The sequence below is a fragment of the Idiotropiscis lumnitzeri genome, chromosome 7 (assembly GCF_059441095.1).
Source record: "Idiotropiscis lumnitzeri isolate Australia: NSW breed Sydney's pygmy pipehorse chromosome 7, RoL_Ilum_1.0, whole genome shotgun sequence".
Lineage (NCBI taxonomy): Eukaryota > Metazoa > Chordata > Actinopteri > Syngnathiformes > Syngnathidae > Idiotropiscis > Idiotropiscis lumnitzeri.
Window position 1 is genome coordinate 15,382,503 of NC_142397.1, and position 24,784 is coordinate 15,407,286.

At 39.8% G+C, this 24,784-nt stretch overlaps 2 protein-coding genes across 10 annotated transcripts; one reads left to right on the forward strand and one right to left on the reverse strand.

The window, feature by feature from the left end:
* The first annotated feature begins 737 nt into the window (after positions 1–737).
* On the forward strand, positions 738–4,176 carry slc19a3b (solute carrier family 19 member 3b). Its single transcript, XM_088301198.1, has 8 exons — positions 738–978; positions 1,056–1,235; positions 1,454–1,619; positions 1,811–2,126; positions 2,282–2,433; positions 3,325–3,517; positions 3,593–3,734; positions 3,940–4,176. The coding sequence occupies exons 1-8, from the start codon at positions 751–753 to the stop codon at positions 4,096–4,098; spliced, it is 1,536 nt and encodes a 511-aa protein (XP_088157324.1). The 5' UTR covers positions 738–750; the 3' UTR covers positions 4,099–4,176.
* A 1,940-nt stretch (positions 4,177–6,116) lies between these two features.
* On the reverse strand, positions 6,117–23,323 carry agfg1a (ArfGAP with FG repeats 1a). 9 transcript variants are annotated; one of them, XM_088301172.1, is made up of 14 exons: positions 22,996–23,323; positions 17,853–17,946; positions 15,158–15,273; positions 14,642–14,807; positions 14,191–14,347; positions 13,764–13,880; positions 12,821–12,880; positions 11,766–11,981; positions 11,241–11,412; positions 11,081–11,160; positions 9,803–9,955; positions 7,803–7,955; positions 7,585–7,679; positions 6,117–6,895 (listed from the first exon to the last, which is right to left on the reverse strand). In XM_088301172.1, the coding sequence occupies exons 1-14, from the start codon at positions 23,160–23,162 to the stop codon at positions 6,836–6,838; spliced, it is 1,806 nt and encodes a 601-aa protein (XP_088157298.1). In that variant the 5' UTR covers positions 23,163–23,323; the 3' UTR covers positions 6,117–6,835. The 9 variants fall into 9 exon arrangements, with proteins under 9 accessions (XP_088157298.1, XP_088157299.1, XP_088157296.1 ...); XM_088301173.1 differs by having other exon boundaries at positions 7,803–7,954; positions 9,811–9,955; positions 13,764–13,883; XM_088301170.1 differs by having other exon boundaries at positions 13,764–13,883.
* Between the last annotated feature and the right edge of the window lie 1,461 nt (positions 23,324–24,784).

Sequence of the window (24,784 nt, forward strand, 5' to 3'; positions counted from 1 at the left end):
GCGTGAATATTTGCTCTTTCTGTGGCCACGACACTGAAACAATGTCTCATTTATTCTTTGACTGTGTGACCACAAAGTAATTTTGGTCTGATTTAATGCTTCATTTCTAAACCATGTGATACTCCCTATATATTCTTTATCTGAAGGACGTTGTTTGCTATTATAGTCAACAAAGTGATAACAATTTTGCATATGTAATTAATTTCGTCATTCTTTATGCAAAATGTTGCTTTCACAAACACAAATTTTCCAAATCCCCTCACAGATTTGTGCCTTTCCTGTTAGAATTGAAACATGTTTTTAACTCTATTAAATTAATTTAAAAAATTTGAATGCCTTTTTCCTTTAAAGCCCGAGTTACAAATATCCAATCACTGTTTTACTGAGTTGTATATTGTTGAGACTATTTTATTTAATAACATTATCACAATGTATCTATAATATCAGGAAATCTGATGAATGTAAACTTCAATGAATGATGATTTAATTTTTGTATTGAATTTGTGATTGTTATATTGGCTGTTAAAAGGTTCAATAAAGCTAAAAAATAAAATCATGCGGGTGATTAAAAATCTAATAAAAAAGAAACGTTATGCTGTTTGCCTTCATTGGAGAACTGGTATTAAAGTCTACACAGATGTCATTCTGTTTCCTAACAGGTGAAAGTCTAAACTCATAAAGCGTGACACGTGCACTCATTAGATTACGCCAGCTCGTGTTGGTGACTAACCGGGGACACATTATTATTTTATGACATGTTTAAGAAAAAAGTGGTACATTAGGAACCTCAGGAACGAGATGACAGAGAGATTCTATTGGGGGGAAACGATGGGCTGCTGGGTCAAGCTGAAGTCCTCAAACTGGGCTTTCCCTACTGCAGTCTTGTCACTCTATGGGTTTTTTGCTAACTGCAGAATTGCAGAGCCTTTCCTCACGCCATACTTAATTGGACCTTATAAGAACATCTCTGAAGAAGTGGTAAGTTGATCTCATCCACCAGCCAGCAGTGTGTGTCACTACATTGGCAATCATGTTTGCACATTGTTTCCTCCTAGGTGACCAACTACCTATTTCCCATATGGACATATTCCTATCTGGCCTTCCTTTTCCCTGTTTTCCTTCTGACAGACTCTCTGAGATATAAGCCACTCATTGTGGTCCAGGGGCTATTTTTGGTTTCCAACTATGTTCTGCTCTGCTTTGTCCCAGGACTGCTTGCCATGGTCTTCCTTGAGGTTTGCACAAAGTATAATGAAATATATTTTACGCAAAATGATGTCCCATAATCAGAGATTGTGCAACCGGGCAGGCATCTGAGAATAAATGCCCAGGGCTGAAGGGGGCTGGAGGGACGGCTAACATCGGTCCATGAATCCAACTTCTGTTCACGAATACTTTGAAGACGATGGATTACAGATATGACCGGTTAAACTTCAGCCATTTTCCTTTCCAGATTCATTATGCTGTCGTGACTGCTACAGAGGTGGCCTACTTCTCCTACATATACAGTGTGATTCCCCTTGAGAATTACCAGAGAGCCACTGGTTACCTTCGCAGCGCCATGCTTTTTGGATACACAATTGGTGCCGGCCTGGGCCAAACTCTCGTCTCATTGGCAGGTGGTGTTTCAAATCTTGTGATAGAGAACTACTAAAAAGGATTTAGATTCATTTAATGCAGTTCAAAAAACTTGGATGTGTATTTTCAGGATATAAAAGAGAAATTCACTGCAAAGGGAATTATGAAAGAAAGTCTTGAATTATTTGGCAATGTGAGTAGCTAATATGAAAGTATGAATTCTAATCAACAGGGTTGAACTACTTTTACATCCATGCCATCACTCTGGGCATTGTAAGCTTGGCTTTTCTCATCTCCTTCTGGTTGCCAATGCCCCAGAGGAGCATGTTCTTCAAAGGGAGAAAAACAGCAGCTTTGGGCGGACAGTCCCAGCAGGAGGTGCCCGGGAAAACGGACAGACCTGATGAAACGGCATCGGATGAGGAGGACGCTAGCTCCGGGAAAGGGAAGATGAAGCGTGAGGACAACGCTGGCTGGTGCAGCAGGAAAAATGTGTTCAGTGCAGGTCATTTACTTTGGCAAAGCTTCAGGGAGTCCTACTCGTCAAGGCATTTTCTTCTGTTCTTTATCCATTGATATGTATTTTACATACACCCATGTGTGCCATTTAACACATTCCACATTGTTTGAACAATGTTTACAGTGACTTGGTACTAATTATTATCAATAATCATAATTTCTTGTCCTAATGATCCACGCGCAGGCATTTGATCTATTGGTCCCTGTGGTGGGCTCTGGCCACAGCTGGATATACACAAATACTTAATTACATCCAACTAATGTGGAACCATATTGAGCCATCTGCCACATCATCTGTTTACAATGGTGGCGTAGAAGCCACATGCTCTCTTGTTGGTAAGTCTTTTTTTATAATGCGTGTGCGTGTGTGCGTGCGTGTATACACTTCTTGCAAATATACTGCCCTGAGCCACGTCATTATTAGATTGCAAATAGACAGTTGGTAGGCTTATTTCAGGAATGTACGCATCATAAATCAAAACCAGGAGCAGTATTGCCAGCGCTTTGACAAGGAACAACTGGAGGGCTGATTACAACTACATTCTAATATAATGTTGAATTGTATTTTTAATCAGTTTTGTTTGTTTCAATACCGGTTCATCAAAATACAGCTCTACAAGAAAAATGCCTGCAGCACAGAAAAGGTTGGAGAGTGCCGTACGGAACTGGGGAAAAAAAAAATCAATGACGCCTTTTACTAATTAACTTCAGTTCGACTTTGTTTACATAAGCGCCAACGCCAAAATTGTTTGTCATACATGGTAGTATGCAGTGAGGGCCGGCAAGGTGTCCTGGCTGGCACTAAATACGATCACAAGCACTAACCTACTTTTGCAACTTAAATGACAAAGTATTCATTTCATTTCAATTGACTATTCCCATTTCATAGATAATTCACTTACAGTAATGTGTTTGATGGATTTTCTTTGTCCATTCAGCTTTCAGCTTCCATGTTACCAAGTGCATGTAATCTGGCCAGGGCCTTCAATGTTCTGGCGATGACACATGTACACTGTTAGTAACATGTGCTGCTTTTTTTTTTTTTTTTTTTAATTACCCTCAGCATTCATGCAGGCTTAGAGTGATGACTTTATTGTTAATAGCTAATTATTAAATAGTTATATACACACATATATATGTAAGCATGTTAGACATATGTACTTACTGTGCATATACAGTATACCATGTGCTGACACACTATTCATGTTAACATTTCTTGGGGGGCAGGTGCTGCAGCAGCGTTCTCAGTGGGTTACATCAAGGTGAATTGGTCAGTGTGGGGAGAGCTGGCATTAGGTTTGTTTTCAGCCATTGGGGCAGGTGCTGTGTTCCTGATAGTACTCACCAGCAATATCTGGGCTTGCTATGTTGGCTACGCCATATTTAAATCATGCTACATGCTGCTCATCACCATCACAACGTAAGTTCACGGCAGACACGCAGCATAGTTCTTGAAAAAGCTTTAATGAAACATAACAGCCACAGTGGAATTCAGATTTCAGATTGCCGCCAATCTGTCCATGGAGTGCTACGCCCTGACATTCGGGATCAACACATTTATGGCCCTCTCCTTGCAGACCATTCTGACACTTATTGTTGTTGATGGAGCCACATTAGGACTGGACATTGTGACACAGGTATGCTTGGGCAGCTAATGAAATAGAAGCAGACTTATGCATTTCAAATAATAAGGCATGTATGTTCTGTATTCAAATGGAATTGTAAAGTGCAAGAATGAAAGCAACTGATGGAAACACAGTGTCACCTAGTGGCTATCATTTACCACTGCCTACAGAGCCAAAAATGGAGTTTGTGTTGTGAAAAATAGTTCTCTCTCTCTAGTTCATCATTTATGGGATCTACCATGTTGTCATCGCCGTGCTGTTTCTGGTTCGAGGGACCTACACTGCTTATACAAAGCGAAGTACTCCAGAGCCACCAGATGACATGCAGAAGGAGCGGACGAACACTGTGGAGGTGATCCAAGATGAACCTTTCTGATCAAGGTCAATGAGTTGTGATATTGTAATAGTAGTACTTGAATGAGTAAATCATTATTAAAGTGTTATGTGTTTTGAATATTTTGACAGTGGTGTGTTTTCTGCATACAGTACATACGTTTAACAGCTAAACACGAAAAGCTTTTTTTGAATAATAGGAAAAATTTGAATTGAAAACCACAATAGCAGTTGCAAGGACAGTTAAGGCCTCAATTATTTGTATTTCTTTGAAATGGGGATGACAATGACATTTTTTTATTTTGGCGGTGAAGCTTCAAGACGCTTCATGAAATAGTTGAACCCTCTAGATGGCACTGTCCTTTTTCAACATGGGGCTGAAAACACAGACTTTCACTTTCGAAAACCTCTTTCTTTAAACCAACAGTGTGATCTAGCGGGAAAAAAAAACAGCACAATACCTGATTCATGAAGCAAATTTGAAGCTTCAAGCCCACCTCACTTCGGTACAGGTTGAGGGATTCGCTTCCCACTTACTGATGAGGTGAATGTGAGCGCACACAAACTCCCAATCACCCTATCAATGATCGGCGGTGGCCTGGCGACCAGTCTTGGGTGTAGTCAGCCAGGAAATGCGCCATGTCCCCATGCATCTCAAGCACGATGAAGAAGGGACAGTATTCCTATTTAACACATTTCCTATAGCGTACTGGTATAGTACAAAATCGTTGACCAGTGTAATATGAGAAATGGAGCAGCAATGTTAACTTTAAGGGGTATGTGTGATCCTGATATTCTTATCATCCACAGCTCTTTCCAACAAAAAATTACAAGCATTTTCATACACTATATTACAGCTCCAGCTGTTGTGAAATGCGCTATATAAATAAAGTTGTATTGATATTTGTTGCGAGGTTGGAAAACAAAAACAATCTCTACGCAAAGAATTTGTGCTCACTGGTTTGCACACTAAAATATAAAAAACACTTGTAATTGGTCCGCGTTTGCTGTTTCTGAATCCTAAATCTGATCATTTGCTCTAGCATAGCTAAAGATCAATTGCTCATAAAATGTTCGTGGTGTCAAGAACTGGAACTGAAACTGAAACACCACCTCTGCCCAAGTCAGGTGAGTGCACCACAAAACAATCAGTGACTCAAACAGTGAAATACTATTTTATTTTATTTTTTATCTTTATCCAGATGAAAATTTACTGGGTTCCAACTGGGTCTTTGGACCATCAATTTCATGTAATTTGAGTTGCACTTTTTTTATCTTGCACTGCATGTCCTTCAAGAAGCCTAATTCTTTTATGGAGTAATAAAATGCCTGCTGTTGAGACTAAAAATAATAAAATAAAGCCGATGCCGCCATTTTCTGCACAGTCACTCATTCATTCCACACATAATTTATTAACTTCTAATTAATGTCTCCTTCATTGCCGATAAACGGTGACCTTTAACCAACTGTGTATGAAAAAGTATTCCAGTGTGTGCAGGTTAAATATAGATACTGACTAACGCTCACCATATAAAATATGGGAAACGTGCAAGCTTCTGAGAACGTCAGGATTTACTATAGTGGGGATATGGAAATGCCTAGATTGGGTTGACACTGTTAGCAACAATTTTTCCTGTAGTTATAGTTTGTTGTGGTGTAGAACAGTAGCACATTACACTGAGAGGTGCTTTTAATATTTGGTGGTCAACATATTAAAATACAATTTTAGTTTCTAACAGGATTAGAAACCAGTACCGGAAATTAAGGTAAGTGGCTATGAAGAGGAAATTAGCCAGCTAGTGAGTTTTTTTTTTTTTAATTATAAAAACCTCTGCCGTTAGCCTCTTGTTATGTACAGAATTTTTTTTCTTTTTTTTGAGGGGCGGGGGATGGACTGGTTAAGGAGGGCCGATGACGATGAGGGGGTGCAGCAGCTCGTGGAGGGACCGGCAAAATAGAATAAGGTGCCCATTGGTGCACATTAAATTCTTTCCATGGATATGAAATCAGGTTATTGTGAACTAAAAAATACATAAATAAAAATGACTCACTGAAACAGCATTAGAAATGAACTTTTTATAGATATATATATATATTCATATAAACAGCACAAATATTTTCAAACAGCAATATAAATCAATGATTTGGTCAATTCTTAAAACTAATTTTAATATATATTTATACTTTATATATACAAATTAACTTAAAATTGTTTTTATACCCGATGTAAGGGGTTGTCTGTTCATATGCCATTCCGCCATAGATCTGGCCGACATTGTGAGCCAGGCCTGTCGTGTGGACGTGGCCTGACAGAGCCCATTGCAGCATTATCTCTCTCCACTTATTGCCAAGAGTACATGCGATATTTGTCCGGTTCACCGAAAAGTATTCTGAACAAATGAACACTGTCGATGGCAGTCTCCATTGGCTTTTCCAAGAAATAGTTCTGTCATAACAAACCTTGTGTACAAATACTGATATGCGCAAAGAGTGGATTTGCTGAAGGAAACAATAGTCACAGAATTTTAGCGTAAAGTTTGACGACCCTTGCAAACTCATACTCTTCAGCCAGTTTGAATGGCTCTCTCTGCACTCACCATCACATTATTTTGTCACCATACACAGTGTCATGACTGTCACACCTCAGAATGGTCCATTTTGTCAACCTGCAATACAAATCTATACATACGTTGCGTTTTAAAGTTACCTGTGAAACAAAACAGTGAAATAAGTGCAAGTGCCATCAGTCGACCCAGAAGAGGAGCTGATATGATGGAATGCTATAAGAAGGGATTCGTTGAAGAGCCTCCTGTTGGATAATGTGGTGTTGGACCCACACCCTAGAACAGACACACAAATTAATAACTATTGATTAGGAGGTTGACAACAACAACAACAACAACAACCACTCCAAAAAGTGACTGTATGTGGTGTCCCCAAATTAGGAATTACAGCGTTCATGCACTAAATAAAGGTGTATTGTATATTATAAAGGTCAGATAAAAACATTTGAAGTACTTTGAAGAGCAGTTTGCAAAATTGGCACAATTAGACATGGTTAAAGTCAGGTGAATTACAAATATTTAAATAAAAAATTTGTACTAATGCAACACAAGTGCCTAGAATATTTTGTAGTACAGTATAACAGAAAATATCGTTTGTGATAGGAAACTCAAGTTATTCGAACAAATCTTTCACGGGGTTGATGTAATTCGTGTTGAATATTTAATACCATGCTCCAAGCCCTCTTTAAACCGACACCATTCATCATTGAGAACATCATATTATAATGACAACGGATTTTCAAGAATTTCAAGCACTATTGAGAGGCCTGGGATTAGATATGAGCATGAGCTATTGATTGGCTGATTTGCATTTTCTTTCATGCTAAGTCACATCACAATTATCTTGATGCGTTGAGATGATGCTGAGTCTTATGATGTTCAAGTTCTATTATTACACGTGTATGTGAATAATTGTAACTCGTATTTACACCAAAAATTCTGTAACACTGATTTGTTTTACTTACCAGAAAAGGGTTGTTGGAGACCACTGGTCCAGCCATGGTCTGCCCAAAAGGAGTCCCTACTGGCTTAGCTTGTCCAAAGACTGGAAAGCCTCCACCTGCATAAGTACATATTACAGTTGTTGGATCCACATTCTTCTTCAGAACTAAATGTAACCTTCATGCATCATCATTCTTTAGCTTTAGTGGCTCTTGAAGCATAATTATCTACACACACACACCATTGAGTTGTTGGGGATACGCCGTAGGTTGCGAATAGGGCAACTGGCCAGGAAAAGGCTGCTGAAAGGTTCCGCTAAAGCTTGTAGGGAGGTTGTAGGCTGCAGTGTTGCCAAAACCAGCAGGCATACTCATGGAAGCAGTGCCAAATGAGGCTGAAACACAGCAGGTTAAATACCATCAAAGTAAAGTACAGGAGTACAACTGAGAGTGCACCCTCGGTTGCGGTACTGTAACTGCGAGGGAAGTGGGCATGGTGTGGAGTCCTGTTTGTAGATTAAACTGGGGTGGAAATGAAGGTATGAATGTTGAAATGTGATGTGTGTGTGGTGCATGCCAGTGTCATCGTGTGCGATTAGAGGGAACATTGCTCCTTACTGTGACCATCACTCTTAATCAGGAAATTTGGGAGTGTTTACACAAGTAGCATATGTTCGTTTTTCTTTAGGATTCGTTAAAGGTTGCAAAAATATTCTTCAGACACTCGCAAACAGTTTTAACGGTTGCAAAAGGTTTTTCTTGCCGCAAATAAATTTTAAACATTCAAGGAACAAAATTCAATGGCGACATGAGAAACTGCTTGCGGGCCGTTATAACTTTGCGAATGTCTGGGCGAACTTCTTTGCAACCTTGAACAAACCCTGACAAGAAAACAACAACATTGGCGGCACTTGCAAGTCGTTGCCGCTCAGTGAGATACAGTGGGTTGCAAAAATATTCATAGCCATGACCAACACCCAATTTTTCGGCACAGACCAAAGGAAACCTGTTTGCATGAAAGGAAACGGTACAAACAACAATCCATCACTGCTTTTGTTCATAAGTGTTCTTTGCTATCGATAAATTGCATAAGTCAGTATCTAATTGTTGCAAATCTATTCACACAAGTCATTGTATTTGGTTGCAGCTCCTTTGTTAGCACTAACAGCTTCCAAGGTTCAGGCTTTAAGAGGTTTTTCTCCAGGAAGTCAATGTATTTCGTACTAGCCATAGTCTCTTGTACAAGGACAAGCTCACCAGGAAAGGATGAAGAGCAACAGCCCCCATATCATTATTTTCCCACCTCCATGTTTCACGGTAGGGATGGTATGGGCCGTGTTGGTTTTGTGCCAAATCAGTTTTCATTTTATCAGACCAGATTAATCTTTCCCATATTGCAGGAGTGTCTTTCAGATGTGTGGTAGCATACTGCAAGCGAGCGTTGGTGCTTCCACTTCTGGACCAGTGATGCAACAGTACATTTTGGCACATTGATGAACCTGTGTTGGCTGTATAACTTTGTCCATTTCTATGCTTCTCTCAAACTTTCTTTCTGAGGTCTTCTGACTGCTATTTGGGCATCATGGTTGTTCTCTGCTAAGAAGCATGGGATGATTGTGGAAAGTTGATTATTCGGCACAATTTATAGTGAGTAATCAAGCCTATACGAGTCACAGGCGATTAAATGCAGGCTTATGACACTGTGATGCAATACTTCATGTTGTGCAATCATTTTTTTCAGTCAAAATAACTGGTGCAACGGTGTGAATACTTTTGCAACAATGAAACACAGATATATGCAACCCATTATAAGTAAATGAACAAAAACTTATGAACAAAAACTGTGATGAATGGTTGTGTTTGTGCCATTTCCTTTCATGCAAACAGGTGAGACACACTTGTTCTGTGCGGAGAAAGTGAGTGTTGTTCATGGGTATGAATACTTTTGCAACCCATTGTTCCACCTTAAGTGACTTCCAGTCACTTACCAGAATGCAAATTTAATTCCGTGTGCTTCAAATGATTGGCTGGAAGCAATGAAAATGAATGCCCTCATCAACAATTATCTACATTAATTGCACGATCAATGAGGAAAAGGTGAATATCTTTTACCTTAATGTGTAGGGCAAGTGTGTACACTCTAAACTCAGAGCCTACATTATTGGAAATTGCGTACCATGAAACTGAGCGAACATAATTTAACTTAATAAATTTTTCACTTCTGCTGGACAAGGTGACTAACCTGCTGCTGCTGCTGCTGCTGCTGCTGCTGCTGCCGCTGCCGCTGCTGCTGCTGTTGACGCTCCCACAGTGGTTGTTCTGCTGTTGTTCTGGAACGGGTTGGTCGGTACGGTTGCGACACCACCAGCTGCAAAGGGATTATTTGGCTGGGCAGCTAAGGAGAAGTATCGTTAGGATACGGTCATCAATATTGCAACAGAAACATAAACAGAAAATACATACCGTATGTTTACGGCCATAAGACGCACTGCATCAAAGGGCGCAACACCAGTTGAGGGTGCTATTTCCGGATTTAATGCATATACTAGGCGCGCCGCACTACAAGGCGCTAGCTAGCTTAGCTCGCGCTAGCTGATGCCAGCTCACCCGGACTCAATCCCTTAAAGGATCGCTATCAGAGGTATAACCCCAAATCAACGACAGACGTCCTGAGACTATTAGGAATCACTGCCAATAGCACTGACTCTAACCAATAAGAGGTGTCATGGCAATACGTCAGGGGAGGGACTTCACTGGTCACCACACTCCTTAGAGTCACGGTTTCAAATCAAAACCAAAAGCCAATTACTGCAATGGCTTCTTGGGAGCCACTCAGACTCAGCCAATCATATGGCTGTTTAGAGAGATGTGCTGTTGTGCTTTGGGCTTTTTGCAGTCTGTTGTCTAAACCTGGGACGTTTCTTGCTCGCAATAACATAAATGATAAGACAGACTACAACATTGTGGACAGCTGCCCTTTTGTCCAGCTTTCTCCTACACCATCACCCAAACACCATAGTCACATAATGTATAAGTCACGGTCAATTAGAAGCATAGATGACTCAGACTTTGACCAGCAGGGTGTGCTAACATGCACTCCGAACAGCCCAATGAGTAAAAGGGTTGTTGTCGAGAGTGAATCTCAGTCCATATAATGGGCGCGTCGCTTTACAAGGCGCCTCGTTTGTTTTGGGGAAGATTTGGGACTTTAAAGTGCCCCCGATGGCCCGGAAAATACGGTAAGCTATGCCTTTGCAACCCTGCCACAATTTTCAAACTCTAATTCTTGGAGCTAAATCAAGATGTGTATAAAGTGCAACACAACATTTTATATATAGAACCAAGGTAAGGAGTAGATATGATCATTAATGCAGACTTGCAGTCTGTATATCTTTTGTTAACTCTTCTGAATCCCGTTCAAAGGATTTCAACAATGAGGTCACTGAGGTTTCAAAAGTTTGAATTGTGATGTACAAACAAACTGAAAAAAATAAATTAAATTGACCATTGATTTACTCACCGCCAAAGGTTTGAGGCATACCAGGAAGGACTTGCTGTGCTTGGGTTGTGGCTACTCCAGTCTCGGAGCGAAATGAAACCCTGGCCAAGAAAACATACCAAATATGATTGCTGTAAAAAAATTGCCAAAATGTTCACTGAGAAGCATCGTGGTGTCGCACCCCTGTGTGCTTTTGCTGTTGTTGTTTTGGTAAACACCAGAGGAGGGCGCTGGGGGGCCAAAAACTGTATCAAGTTCAACTAAAGCAGCATAGCGGTCCCCTCCTGTTCCCGGTGCCGGTTGGTTATGAGACACTGCAGAAACTGAACTCACCCCAGAAGGAAAAGCGCTCCCTGGAAGGGAACACACAAACACAAAAATAGGGCTCAGTTTAGCCAGACCAATTCCAACCAACCAAAGAAATTTCTTTCCATTCCCAAGGCAAAAAAAAAGGTCTGTAAATACCTGCCCTTTTAATCTAGTAAAAATAGAGCAGAATAAAAGAGCAAACATTAGGAATTGCCGAACGAAATAGAGGCGCTAATAAAACCAATGCACGAGGTTTGTTATGGTTTGGAATTATTATCAACCCTGACTCGCCACCAAATTTATTTTAGTTGTGACATATGCACCTTGTTCCTACAAACAACAATCGCTAATCCAAACAACTGAGCTCGATGAAACAGGCTAGGCAGGAAAGGTTTACCTTGCTCTGTTTTGCCAGAGCTAAACACGTTATCCAGGTCAGCGAAGGCTGCGTATTTATCAGCGAGGACACTAGTACTCTGTACCGTGTCCCTGACTGCTCCTGTGGAATTACTCTGGGAGGACGAACTGAAGGATCCAAAGTCAGCACTACATGATTTGGGGAAGTTGTCAAAATTTGCAAAAGTGGCATTTGCTAGTCCCCCTGAAGCACTACCTGTATGAAAGAGAGAGATTGTAGAGTCATAAGGGGACGTGGATTTTTGGTGCTCAGTGACAACATAAAAAAGCGAAAAGATGACTGGTTACATTGGGGAGGAGTCAGGCTCGACTGGACAGTATTTTATAAATGGCATCCACTGCACTCAGTTACGGATGTGCAGAAGACCACCTCTTCTAATACTTGCATTACACCTGGGTTGGGCGCCATACTGCAAATCAATCAAGAGGTAAGAACAAGACTAAAATTGGCAAAAGTAATCTCATCTATCCTCCTGTGCCAGTTTACTACCACTTTCCCACCGGCGAAATTGTGAGATGTCCTTTAAAATTACATACAGAGATTGAAGCTAGTCACTCCAATTCCATAATTTTCTAAGGAAATGTAAATGCTATTCAATACCAATCTTACCACGGGTATGACGATAAAACAAATTTTTATCATCAATTTTTACACATTATAAAATATTAATGCGAGGTTGTTCCAAGCGCTCAGTTAGGCAACACTGGGCGATGGCATCAAGTTGTTGCAAGGTATCATTCAAAAGACACCAACGGTGAAGTGATTTCATCCTTCTTGTCAGCAAATTGATTACAATCTTACAAAGTTAACTATTTGTGCAGCTTCTGTCGCTTATTTTTTTTTTTTTTGTGTGTGGAATTAATTTAAAGACTGTCTTTTGACGTGATCTCTATGATGAGGTCATATTTCCTGACCAATTTATGCGGATATGCAGGTAATTCCAAAGGGTTCATATACGTTTTCTTGCAATCACACAAGAACAGTAGACGATACACTGCAAAAATGAAAGAGACCAAACACAGTGCGAGACTTACTGAATGCAACCCGGGGAGGTAGAGCAGTTGCGAGCTCGTTGAATGAGAGGACAGTGAATGCTGGCGGCCCCAAAAGCAGCAATTGACAGAAATCAAAAAGGGAATGAGGAAATTGAGTAATGGGGCAATGACCAAGGTGGGGAAACAGTGAAACAGAAGCACAGACAAACAAAATTCAGAGGTCAAAGCAAATAGAGTGAGAGGGGGGTGATTAAAACATAATGGGTGGGCAAGCGATGATGAATGTAGTAATAACAGAGGACATCTGCACAGTCCTATATTGGAAATCTTACAACTGTTATCCTTACCACTGAATGTTAATATTTAACTCCTTTATCCATTCATACTCTTAAACTTGTCCACATTTGGGTCTGAGTGAGCTTGAGCCTATCCTAGTTAACTTTAAGCGGGTTGGGGTTTTGATGGTGCAAACATTCCTAAAAAAAAAAAAAATATTCCCCCCAAATATTATCTTTGTATTTATTTATTTATTTTCAAACTTGTCGAGGGTGTTTGAGGGCTTTGATTGAAAATCTGCAAATATGCTAACACGAGAAAATATGGGGTTCGACTCTACTGACATTCACACTAATGCAAAATTTAGAGTTTCCAATTAACCTAACATTTATGTTTTTGAATGTGGGAGAAAGCCATAGTGCCAAGAGAAAGCCCACGCAAGCAGGGGGAGAACACGCCAACGCCATTCAAACCCTGTTATCCTCAGAATGTCAAAGCAGAATTGTTTACTAGATTAAGCATATATTTTAAGACCTGCATTCTTAGAGCGCACTCTAATCTCAAAGTCATCAGAAAGGCTATAAAATATTTTGAATACTGTACACACTTACTGCATTAGTCGTGCGATGAACGGAATTATATTCAATTAATTTACAAAAGGCATTATGCAGTTGGGCATGTGTCCAGTAAAGGCAACTTGCTCTACCTGTGCTTGCGGCTGGGAATGGGGCTTGGGGTGCTGAAGGGAAACCGCACACAGGTCCAGGAGTGCTCGCAAATGCATCAAAATTAGCAAAGTCCGCATTTGTGTTGGCATTCTGTGCTGCTGAAGGAGGGGTCACGATGATGTTCACACAGACAGACCAACAAAGACAATGAGAGGAGAATAACATTTAACATAATACAGAACATGGATGAGAATGAAAAAATAAACAACCTAGGATTAATGGGGAGAAATGTGACATAATCAGGGATTGGATGCCATGTGATCTTTAATGCAGAGCAGCATTAAATGACGAGAATTAAATATGTATATATAGAATGATAGCATTTCACTCATGTCCATTGTTCCTGGAAAGGCATTCCTGCTACATCAATCCAGTTTCACTGAAGTTACAAATGCTATCCCTTACTTGTGTGGCTGTTGAAATGTGCAAAGTTTGCAAAACTTGAGCTGGCGCCTGCGCTCATTTTTGGTGGGGCAGCAAAGATGTCGCCACCCAGGTCACTGAGGAGGTCAAACTTCTTGTCATGCTGTTGATGGGTTTGCCCACGGCTGATCACTGGAGACTGGCGGAGACAAGAGGTGGAATTGTAAATTGGTGTCTGTTGCACTAAACCTGCATCCAATGAAATCCAACACTAGGTATTATTTTAAAATGTGCCAATTATGTTGTGTAGAACATTTTTAGAGTGTTTTCAAAGAGTTTGACTCTATCAGGTGGAATGATAAGATCACCCCCAAAAAATAAATAAATAATATATATATATATATATTTATTTTATTTTTTAATTGCACGATCTCCAGGTTAATTTATACCTCTGACAGTTACAAATTCAGCTTGTGTACTTTAGGAATCAAACCTGATTAGGTGGGGTATTCTTGCTGAGATGGAGGGTCAGCGCAGAGTCCCCGAGGAGGGATTTAAGAGGTCTAACTTCTGGAGTGCTGCTTGTGCTGCTGTTTGAGGAGCCAGAGATAGACGCATGGACAGATGCCACTACCTTGGCCTGCTCAGGAGGGACATACCTGTGAAACAAAGCACACAACAAACCAACTAGTAAGATAAACACAAAAGAAATATTCATGCAAAAAAGTCGTGATTGTTGCCACTTTCAGCTTGTGTCATCAGAGGTCACCACAGTGAATCAAATTGCATGTTTTGCTTGGCACAGTTTTTACTGCGATTGCCCTTCCTGACGCACTCGCCCATTATTTAAACTGCGCTTTGGACCTACTGTGACTGTATTGGCGCACTGGCTGGGAATAGAATCCGCAACTTCTGCCACTAATCTTCCAGTCACCTAAACCTAATTCAGGTCTAACTCTCACATGGATCTCTTCTTATGCAAGTATTTAACCCGCAAGAAGTGTCTTACCATCTCTTCTTCTCATATTTTTCTTGAAGAAACTCCTTGACTTTCTGAGGTTCTCTGAAATCTGGCGCTGATGAGTTCTTCCCATCATGAAGGCCTAGCCAGATCTGTCTACACACCTGAAACATACACAACAGATAACCAATTAATTCTAGTTACTTTATAATTGCTTGTATACAGATCGACGGAGTCTGATGGGGGCGCGTAGAGCCATAAATATTGAAATGAACCAATCAAGTGAATATTTCCGGCCCATTTCTAAAATAAATTGTGAGAGAATCCACCCCAAATTTACACCCCCACTGTCACGTAACTTCCCCCACACAGATTTTGTGCATATGACTTGTACAACAAACTGCAAAGATCCAAAGGAACTTTGAAGCAACAGCAGGAGTATTGGCGAAAAGGTAAGCAGAGCTGCATTGAGTTTCATTGTATGCACAGATGGTAAGTGTCACCTACGTGGTTGCTCGGAGAGAGAATTTATGTTCTGCAGTGTCTCCGCTGCATGCGCCACAAACACAGATCGGCATGTCATTGTGGGGGCCGGTGTGTGCTTTGCAGTTGTGTTTTTAGATTGGGGGTTAAATGTGCAGCTACCCCCTAGCGGCCCAGCAAGGTAGCATGGCGAGGAAATCTGCACTCACAATCGGACCAGCAGTGCATAGCAGAGCTCTCGGTTTTGCTTTGGGCTTGACGCACAAAAACATACGTACTTGCCCAATTAGTTGAGTAGGATTTAACCATGCCCTTAGCTTGGAATCATTTACCATTCCTGTAAAGCCAGATTCATATATTATAAGTTGAAGCCTTCAAAATTTGTGTTTTACTGCAACTCACATCATGCTTCACATACAATATCACACAAACAAACACTTCTGCTGTATCATATTTTGGTGCGCTCACATGAGTGCACATGGACACACCACTGCAATCTATGCCAAGCGTCACTCTGGACAGACAGAAGGCCACTTGAATGCTGTAGTATTTATAAAACAGCTCTGGAGGATTTATGACTCTGCTTTAACCTTGAGTCTGCTGCTTCGCTAGCGCTTTAAATAGATGCCACCTCCCAAGTGGCAATGCTGTATTTTATAGTCCCTGTTCCAGAAATGGCTGAATAAATGACGTAGTTCGGTCTGTCCGGTATATCGGTAATCTGAAAATGAGTGAGGATAAAAGATTCAAAAGATTAAATGAAACCGCACAGTTAAGTTACTTTTAGAAATGCGCTCCATCGGATTGCAAGAGTGAAACAAATAAAAATAAATTGTTGCTTGTTAGGGATGGTCGTTCAAAAACGTAAAATGGCATGGAACAGTGTACGGGTTGAATGCCAAGCTTCAAATTGTGGAATTAACATTCAAATACCCCCAAAACTGCTGCATATTAGAAAGGAACAAGAAGCTGGTCACTGGTTATGAGGTTAAATCTGTCCCTAACGCTGAGGGGAAAACTTGTGTGAATTATATGACTCAGTCTCAACTTTGTAACAATGACATTCATTCTGCGTTGGCCCATTTTACCCTGCTACCAATGTGACCACACTTTCCAATTTGCACTTTTATTTTCAACATGAGTAAACACCATCACCATGACAAATACATAAGATTGACGTACACCAGTGGCACACTGACACAGCATTGCACTGACAGCCTGTTATTCAGTCCCCTTGTAGCCGCGAATGAATGAATGCTTGCTGTAGGTTAATGAGTAAAAGACTCGTTTCATGTTACACGGTGTGGCTTGTGCTCAGACTTGTGGCTTAGTTGTATATTAAATAAAACAACTTTTCTTGTACATTTTAATTTATAAATTATATTTGTCAGATACTATATAGCACGTTTGTGTGATTTTTGTGTGTTGCTCCATTGCTTTTTTTAAAACGACAATATTTGACATTTTTGGGGGTTTTTTTCTCCCTTATTCATAATTTATTACTTTAAAGCCAATTTCACAGTGCACCTTCTCAGTGAGAACGGAATATGCAGCAGCGTGGACGGTCGATGACGCCACAATGCCAGCATACCCAAATAAGTGCTAACGTAGAAATTTGCCAGGAAGTAAATACAGAGACGTAGCTCATGCCGCCAAACGATGCATCTTTCATTGCTGCAAAAGAATGCTGTGGCTTTTATCATTTTAAGAAGGGGGGGACAAGCAAGCAGAAAGCAGAATGGAAGTGTCCTTTACTAATGGCATGGCGAGAACTTGGAGCGTTTTATCGAGAGTTCCACAAAGCTCGCTTCAAGGTGCATTTCAGATTGAGCAGGGAGCATTGTTTACTTAATCACATAACTATGTGTCATCACTCATGGCTCAAAGCTTAGGGCACTGAAACACCGAACGTTAATACATACACAACGAATGAGTTTGTCGACAGCACGCTGCTAAGTGCAGTGTGAAAAGGGCTTAAGACCTCCTCATGCAACAATCGGTTTGAGCAATTTTGTGCACTGCCAATTTGCAATAATGTGCCGTTCTTGAAAGATGTGAGGGAAATTAAATTAAAAATGAATTACTAAATTTCTTTTTTGATGGAAAAAGTATGATACAATGTATAATGTAGAGAAAGGAGTTCTCTCCCAGAACTCTGAACTGTATGCAAAAAACAAGTGTGCATGGCATCCCTTAATTTGACTTTCACAATGCAGGCATAACAACTTTTTTGTTTTTTTACTTCCAGAGCCAAAGCTACCTCATTGCCGTTTTTCTGTAGAAATTCTATTTCCTGTATTGTGAAGGTCGTCATGGAGATAGACTTGACTCTGTTGGGTGGATTCAGTCCTCGTCTGTGGAATAAAAAAATAACCGGCATCAGTTTTAGTGAAATACTGCGCACAAGTTCTTGAAGATGATTCATACTGTAGCTCTACACACTAACAAAAAAAAATACTAGGAGGAAGATGAGTATTGAAGACCAACATGGTTTTGAAATTGTAATAATGCTTGAAGGCAGTGTTCTGTGCCTATATACATACCTTTAAATATTGATCTTACTGAATACCAAGACCTATACTGTGAAGCCATGTTCAGAAGATTCTTGCTCAAGTCTGACGTTTCAGGTCAGCATATTTGCAGTAATGCAGATGCCAACTGCGCCTCTTCTAACTTTTCAGTGGCAAGCCAGACAATTCTCAGGGGAGTGAAAACCACACTAATACGCTGTCAAAATATCAGACAATGCTTTGGACAAAGCGGAGTCAGATTGTAAATTGGTGAAATACTAGAAGAGACTGATCAATTATTTACTATTGTTATCATTCACGGTTTGCTTTCACCACTACGTAACGGGACCGATCAATATGTTTTTTTTAAGGCTGATACTGACTTTTGGCAGACAAAAACACAGGTTACCGATTAATCGACAGATTAATTTAAAAATATATATATTTGTATTATATTTGCATAGAATTAAGTTATAATGATGTTAGTACTTGTCATGTGTTTGTGTTACCAAAAGTTGAATGTGTGCCATATTTATTACATTTATATTATACTGTTACATAAACAAGGTTATGGTATTGATTTATGCGGAATAAATAATAAAACCAGTGTTACTTTGTGTACAACTGCTGCAATTGGTTACAGTATATAAAAGGTAAAAACGTCGGCCGTTTGATTTTGACCGGCATTAAAGCGCTATAATTGACCGATTTTTTCAGCAGGACGATTAATCGGTGGATTCAAGTTATGCTTGTCTGCTAATATTTAACATCAGAAATATTTACAACATTTTGAGACTAAACATACAACCTAATTTATCAAAATGACAAATAAGAGTGAAGCCATTTAACTGTTGGCCTAAAGATGGGATGGGCATTGGACAAAATGCCCTTTGTAAATATGAAATAAAGAACACTTTTCCCCCCCAATTAATATTTTTCTAGATATCATTTTGAATTAGTTTGGAGAATGTCCTGAACCCTTGTGTCTATAATAAGTCTTATTAATCAGAATAATGAAGTCTCCAAGTAATGCCATAAGAGAGGTCTGCATGGATGCAGCTTAACTTACAATCACCGATAACATGTTATGCTCACTGGCTGTGTGAAAACAATTTGAGCAAGTTGAATGCAAAAATGTCAACATTCTGAAACATTTTATTAATCTTGTATACATTTATATAGCATTGTTGTTTGAAAAGTCAAATTTACTTTTGCGCGGCAGAATCATAAACGGCACAATAAAATGACTTTGTTGCTACTGCAGCTAATTTGCATATTGTCAGTACTACAGGGTGAGAAAACCTAGATAATTCACACAAAAGAGAATTTATATCATCGCTTACATTCCTGTTGAATGCACCATGACAAATCATTCAATTACATAGCCGTTCAATATTGTTCTCTAAACTATTGATTATCAAGCACAAAATTAGCTGCACATTATTATGAGATGTTTGCTTGTTCCCAATTTTTGACATGTGAAAAATGATAGTTTGACGATTGGCAAAACAGATTTGCAAGATGACATGACACGTGTATGTAATTCTAACGCCCATCCAATGGTAATAGGTATGTCAAGTGGTGTTACTTCCTGCCAAGTACAAATCTCCCGAAAAAGCTAAGGCGAGTCCTCAAGGGGAAAAGCCTCCACCTTCATAAGGAATGTGTTTACATAATGGTTTCCAGCTCCACCCACTGAGAAACAAAAATTATTGGGGTGAACAAATGAGGAAAGGAGTGGTGCCCTTGTAATAAGGCTTAACATGCAAACAATGATCAAAAACAGAACTTGTTTCAACTTCTTAATATCAATAGCAATACAAGACCAATTAAACCAGCATTTGATGACTATGTTGCAGAGGAAGTGAAGTGAGTTATGCTTCTCTATCTACTCCGAGTTACAGTGTATGTTAAGACGGCAGACAAAAGATCAAGTTGGAGCATGCACAATGCCAACTTCTTTGCAAGTCTCAGCGCGAAAACAAGATATCTCTACCGCTTCCTGTTGCACATGCACATCACGTGATGGTTACAACACAAAAAGCTATTTCGGCTCTGAGAGTGACAATCAGATCAGGCTTCACACAATCAATGGACAGTGTGTGCATGACTTCTGACAATCAAATTAAGATGTTGCAATTCAAAATGATCACTGAATTCCCTTACATATATTGTTACTCAGCTTTAATAGTCCATCTATCTGTGTGTGGGGGTGTGCGTGTGTGTATGTGTGGACGTGAATGGGAAATTAGCCAGCTAATGAATTTTAAATAATGTTGGGAATAGGAATTATGAAACCTCTGCTATTAGCCTCTTATCATGCACGGATGTTTTGTTAGTTTCTTTTTTCTTTTTCGGGGGGGGGTGGACTGGTAAAATGTAAGGAAGGAAGCGCTTTAAAAGGACGAGGATGGATGGAGACGCAGGCCGATTATTTTATGAATTAGGATGGAGGGAAGATGACAGGGGTGCCCAGGTCGCGGACGGAGGACGGCCCGACAAAATAGGGTTAAGTACCCATCTTGGGTTTTTAGCATTTTTCATCAACAGAGAGCCAAAGCATTTTTTTAAGCTCCAGCTGATTTGAGTAGAAAGTATTTTAGCAACCACACACAAATGCATTACAAAAAATAAATATTAAAGAAGTGATGTTTTACCAGGAACGAACAAATATGGTGGGAAATTAAGAGATGCACATAATTGTCAGATGGAATCAAAGTGATTTCCATGAACCAGGAAGGATGTGTGCAAGCAAGTGACTGTGTGAATAAACAGAACAGGAAAGACAGACAGATGTACAACTTATTGAGTTGCATGATAATAGGTTAATTTATTTTCCTCCAATTTATGTTAATTTCTTTCCAAATGGTTTCCATGAGGAAACCTTTATTTTAACCCTTTCAAATGAACTTTCCTAACACTGGTTAGGTCTCGAACAGGTAACCACTAAAGGTACATTTCTGCACATTAGCATGCGTGATGTTACTGGCTGGAGATCGATGAGCTTTAATTTTTATACGTGCATGTTTTATTTATCGACCTATATGATAAGTTGAGTGATTAAGAAGAGGAGACCATGTTTGCATATCATGGTTCATGTGATAAGAAGGAAGCGGTAAAGCCACAGATCTGTTTGCATTATTGTGGTAATCTGCATTATAGTTTTACAGTACACTATCTACTTAACGTTTACGCCAAACCTGCGAGACACAATTGCGTTATCATGGGAAACCCGTACCAAACTGTACGTCAAAATATTTCCTGTAATTGTTGTAGATAAACTGTCGTTCATATTAATTAATTCTTCATTTTACTATCCTATAACGCATAATAGGTCTGGTATTGCTTGCTGTAATAAAGTTGGAAAAATACAGGTGAATGTAATTGCAATTGGAAGAGAGGGTGAAGGTGGAAAAAATTGCAAGTACCAATTACATTATTTTCAGTATTCATTCAGCCCTAATTCAAAACAAAGTCTCTATTCACACTGCATCTCAAATTATTATTTTTTTTTGCTCGTATGCAACACACATCTAATTTTTTCGTGCAGTATGAACAGTACAAATCCATTTTTTTCCCCAAATCCAACCTGGGCCTTTTTTATGTTGATATAAAATCATATATATATATATATATGCTTCATTATTTCGTCATTATAAACTCAAAATGTGATGTGGAGGGAGATGACTGAGCTGAGTTTACATTTTACTTTAATTTTATCCCACTTGAAAGATGACATTTGTGATGCAATGACATGATCAAGAAAGATGCTAATTTTGTTGCATTGATTTAGTTGATGTTGTTTGGATTAAAATGAGTAAATTTGATTTGTTTGCTTAGTGTAATTGATGCCTGAGGTCAACGGCTGTTTTTGATGCCGCTGAAAATTACTGACATTGAGGTCGGGGTGAGGTAGATGGGTGTTGTGATGCTGCAGATGCCCATGGTGAATGCCAAGGGTCCCATTTGGCACGTTCCTGTGTAGTGGTAAACAGACAGGAGTTGCTGCAGGGGTGTTTCAATGTCACTGGCTTGTTTTAGGTTGTCATTTTCTTTTTTGGGGTAAACAGAAGAATAGCTGTGTTTATTATTTAATTTTCTTATTGCCATAGCTGAATTTCCGGTGTGAGATCGACGCCTTCAACTATTTTTTATTCTACAAAATGAGAAAGAGAATTATGTTAGATTAAAATAAACCTTTACATATTATACTCCCCCCCCCATCCATGAGCTGAATGAATGGAAAACATTTTGTCACTGTAAAAACAAACCCTAGGTGACACAATCCTTACAGTATTGCACCGTGATGACGAGTCCCATTTCACCAAGACAAATTGCTACACTTCTGTTAGGCGTGACCACAATAGTTAAGAGCCACAAACAACAAATCTTGACAAGCGCTATCAATGTCCGTCGCTTCACTAATCCTAAATCCCAGACTACAGATGCGTGATTACATAACTGCACGGTCAAGATTTTAACTCAAACACGCTCGAATATATACATATCCAAAAAGAGGTGATCGGTGAGATCAACGCTGTATCATACGAACATGACCACTACATTTGGCAAGTTCACTTGCTAGATTTGACAAGCAACTGGCAGCAGGAGCCGAGTGTGTAGACATAAATGCCACTTGATTCACCCTTCTGCCACGAGAAGCTAAAGTCAAACAGCACGACTGTCAGTCAGATCAACATTGACACTGGAATGTCAACAAGTGCATTTTTAAACTCTCAGCAACACTAACGATGCTCAGGGAGCCGTCGATAGCTAGTAGCTAGTAGGCTAGCCGCTCGTGACAACCATATGTAGGGTTAAATGGAACATTGCGCGACGTGGTGGGCACGACATGGCCATGCCACTGTGTGGTCAAGCGGCTTGGTAACTCACAGGATGCCGGAGCAGGAGGTACACACGAAGGAGCCCACCGTCATGTTGGCGTAGGTCGGGCCGCGCTGGTCACAGTCAAAGCACTTTCTGTTAGCAGGCAAACTCGTCATTTCCCTCAGCATCTTCAGGTGTTTCTCCTCTTGCTTTCGTTTCGCACTCGCCGCCATGATTTTGTCAACACAGGGCGAGTCGATTAAAAAAGATGCGTGAACCTGATGTGCGGACACAGAGGTGAGTGTGCTTTATAAAGGTTGCCAACCCGTGTAGCAGGCAGACAGGGGGGTAAAGGTGGGTGGCTCCGTTGACAGAGGCGGCCTGGCGACTCCTCTATGAGGTTTGATGGTGCATTTAATGTATACTGGGAAGTTGGAAAGCTACTGCAATGGTTTAGTGCAGGTATCCGATGGGGTGCTTACAGCCACTACATATTTGCTCGCAAAACTCGTTATCAAGATTCGAGCCGTCAACAGTATTTGCATTCTTTTTTACACGTTGGTCACTATACATTTTGAAATGTTGAGATTGAAATACAATACAATAAAACTTCATTTATATAGCGCATTTCACCCCAAATTTGAATAATTTGAATTATTCATCCATAGCCTTCACATGATGTTTTATATAATTTAAATGACAAAACAATGTATTCCCTTCTTTGGGGTTGTCTCATGGAACAGAGCGCAGAGTATTTTAAAAAGTCAGAGGGCTGCGAACGCAGCATGAGGAGCCAAATCAGTAATCTGTATATAGTCTGGACAAGACAGTACACTCCATACACTTCCGCATTCGTTGACGACATCTATTTTAAAAAAGAATTATGCCCAACTATTTGGGTTACAGTGGGATTAATTTACTATTGTTAACAAATCAGTACTTAAATACGTTGACTTGTTGAAGTAAAATTGAGAATGTAAAATAAATGTAATCCTAAATGGCATGCACTCGTCTCCCGATTTTTCACGATCTTGAACAAATAGTGCCATCTGGCGGACAGAAGCAGCATTAGAGAAAGCTACTTTTTTAAAATAGTACTTTTTATACTTTTTACCCATTTTCTGTCCACCCATTAAATAAAACTGCCACGTGCATAATTACCATGGTGATTATTTATTCATTTTGAACATTTCAACCTGAATAGCCATGATTGGTTTAATAAGGAGGAACTAAAATAAATTCAATTTAATGCAATGTATGGGGATTGAAGTATGTTAATTCTAGTGCCAGCCAACACCTGCATGCCCAAAAGTTCATCTCAAATAAGTTGCATGGTTAACGTGAGCATTAAATCATGTCACACAAGAAAATTTAAGTACTGATTGCATACTTTGTGCATCATCAACACAAAGTTTTCATAGTGTTAACAATCACTTAGAATATACACAGATCACACCAGTTTTGTTTTTTAAATTTTGTTATTCTAAACTGAACAAATAACTGACTGTAATTGCAATTGTACAATATTTTTACACTGGATATTCAATAGAAAGATAGCGCAGTTTTGTAGCATTTTTCTACAAGTCACCCAGGGCAAGCAGCAGATTTTCATGCACATATTCTTAATGCAGCAACACAGTGACAACTGGTTAGCATTACGGCCTCTCAGTACAAAGGTGCAGGGTTCGATTCTGTCACCGGTACTACCGGTATTGCCTGTTCTACCCGGGGCTGAGTGGGTTTCCTTCCACATCAGGAAGACATGTATGATAGGTTAATTGGACACTGAATTGTCCCGAGGTATGACTGTGAGTGGGAGTGGTTGTTTGTCTTTGTGTGCCCTGAACATTACTTA

Coding starts and splice junctions, on each gene's coding strand:
- slc19a3b (XM_088301198.1), top strand. CDS start 751: ATGACATGTTTAAGAAAAAAGTGGTACATTAGGAACCTCAGGAACGAG. Junction 3,518..3,592: donor CTGCTCATCACCATCACAAC/GTAAGTTCACGG, acceptor AGTGGAATTCAG/ATTTCAGATTGCCGCCAATC. Junction 3,735..3,939: donor GACTGGACATTGTGACACAG/GTATGCTTGGGC, acceptor CTCTCTCTCTAG/TTCATCATTTATGGGATCTA.
- agfg1a (XM_088301170.1), bottom strand. CDS start 23,162: ATGGCGGCGAGTGCGAAACGAAAGCAAGAGGAGAAACACCTGAAGATG. Junction 12,881..13,763: donor ATTCCCAGCCGCAAGCACAG/GTAGAGCAAGTT, acceptor TGGGGCCGCCAG/CATTCACTGTCCTCTCATTC. Junction 9,956..11,080: donor TATGCCTCAAACCTTTGGCG/GTGAGTAAATCA, acceptor ACTTCTCCTTAG/CTGCCCAGCCAAATAATCCC.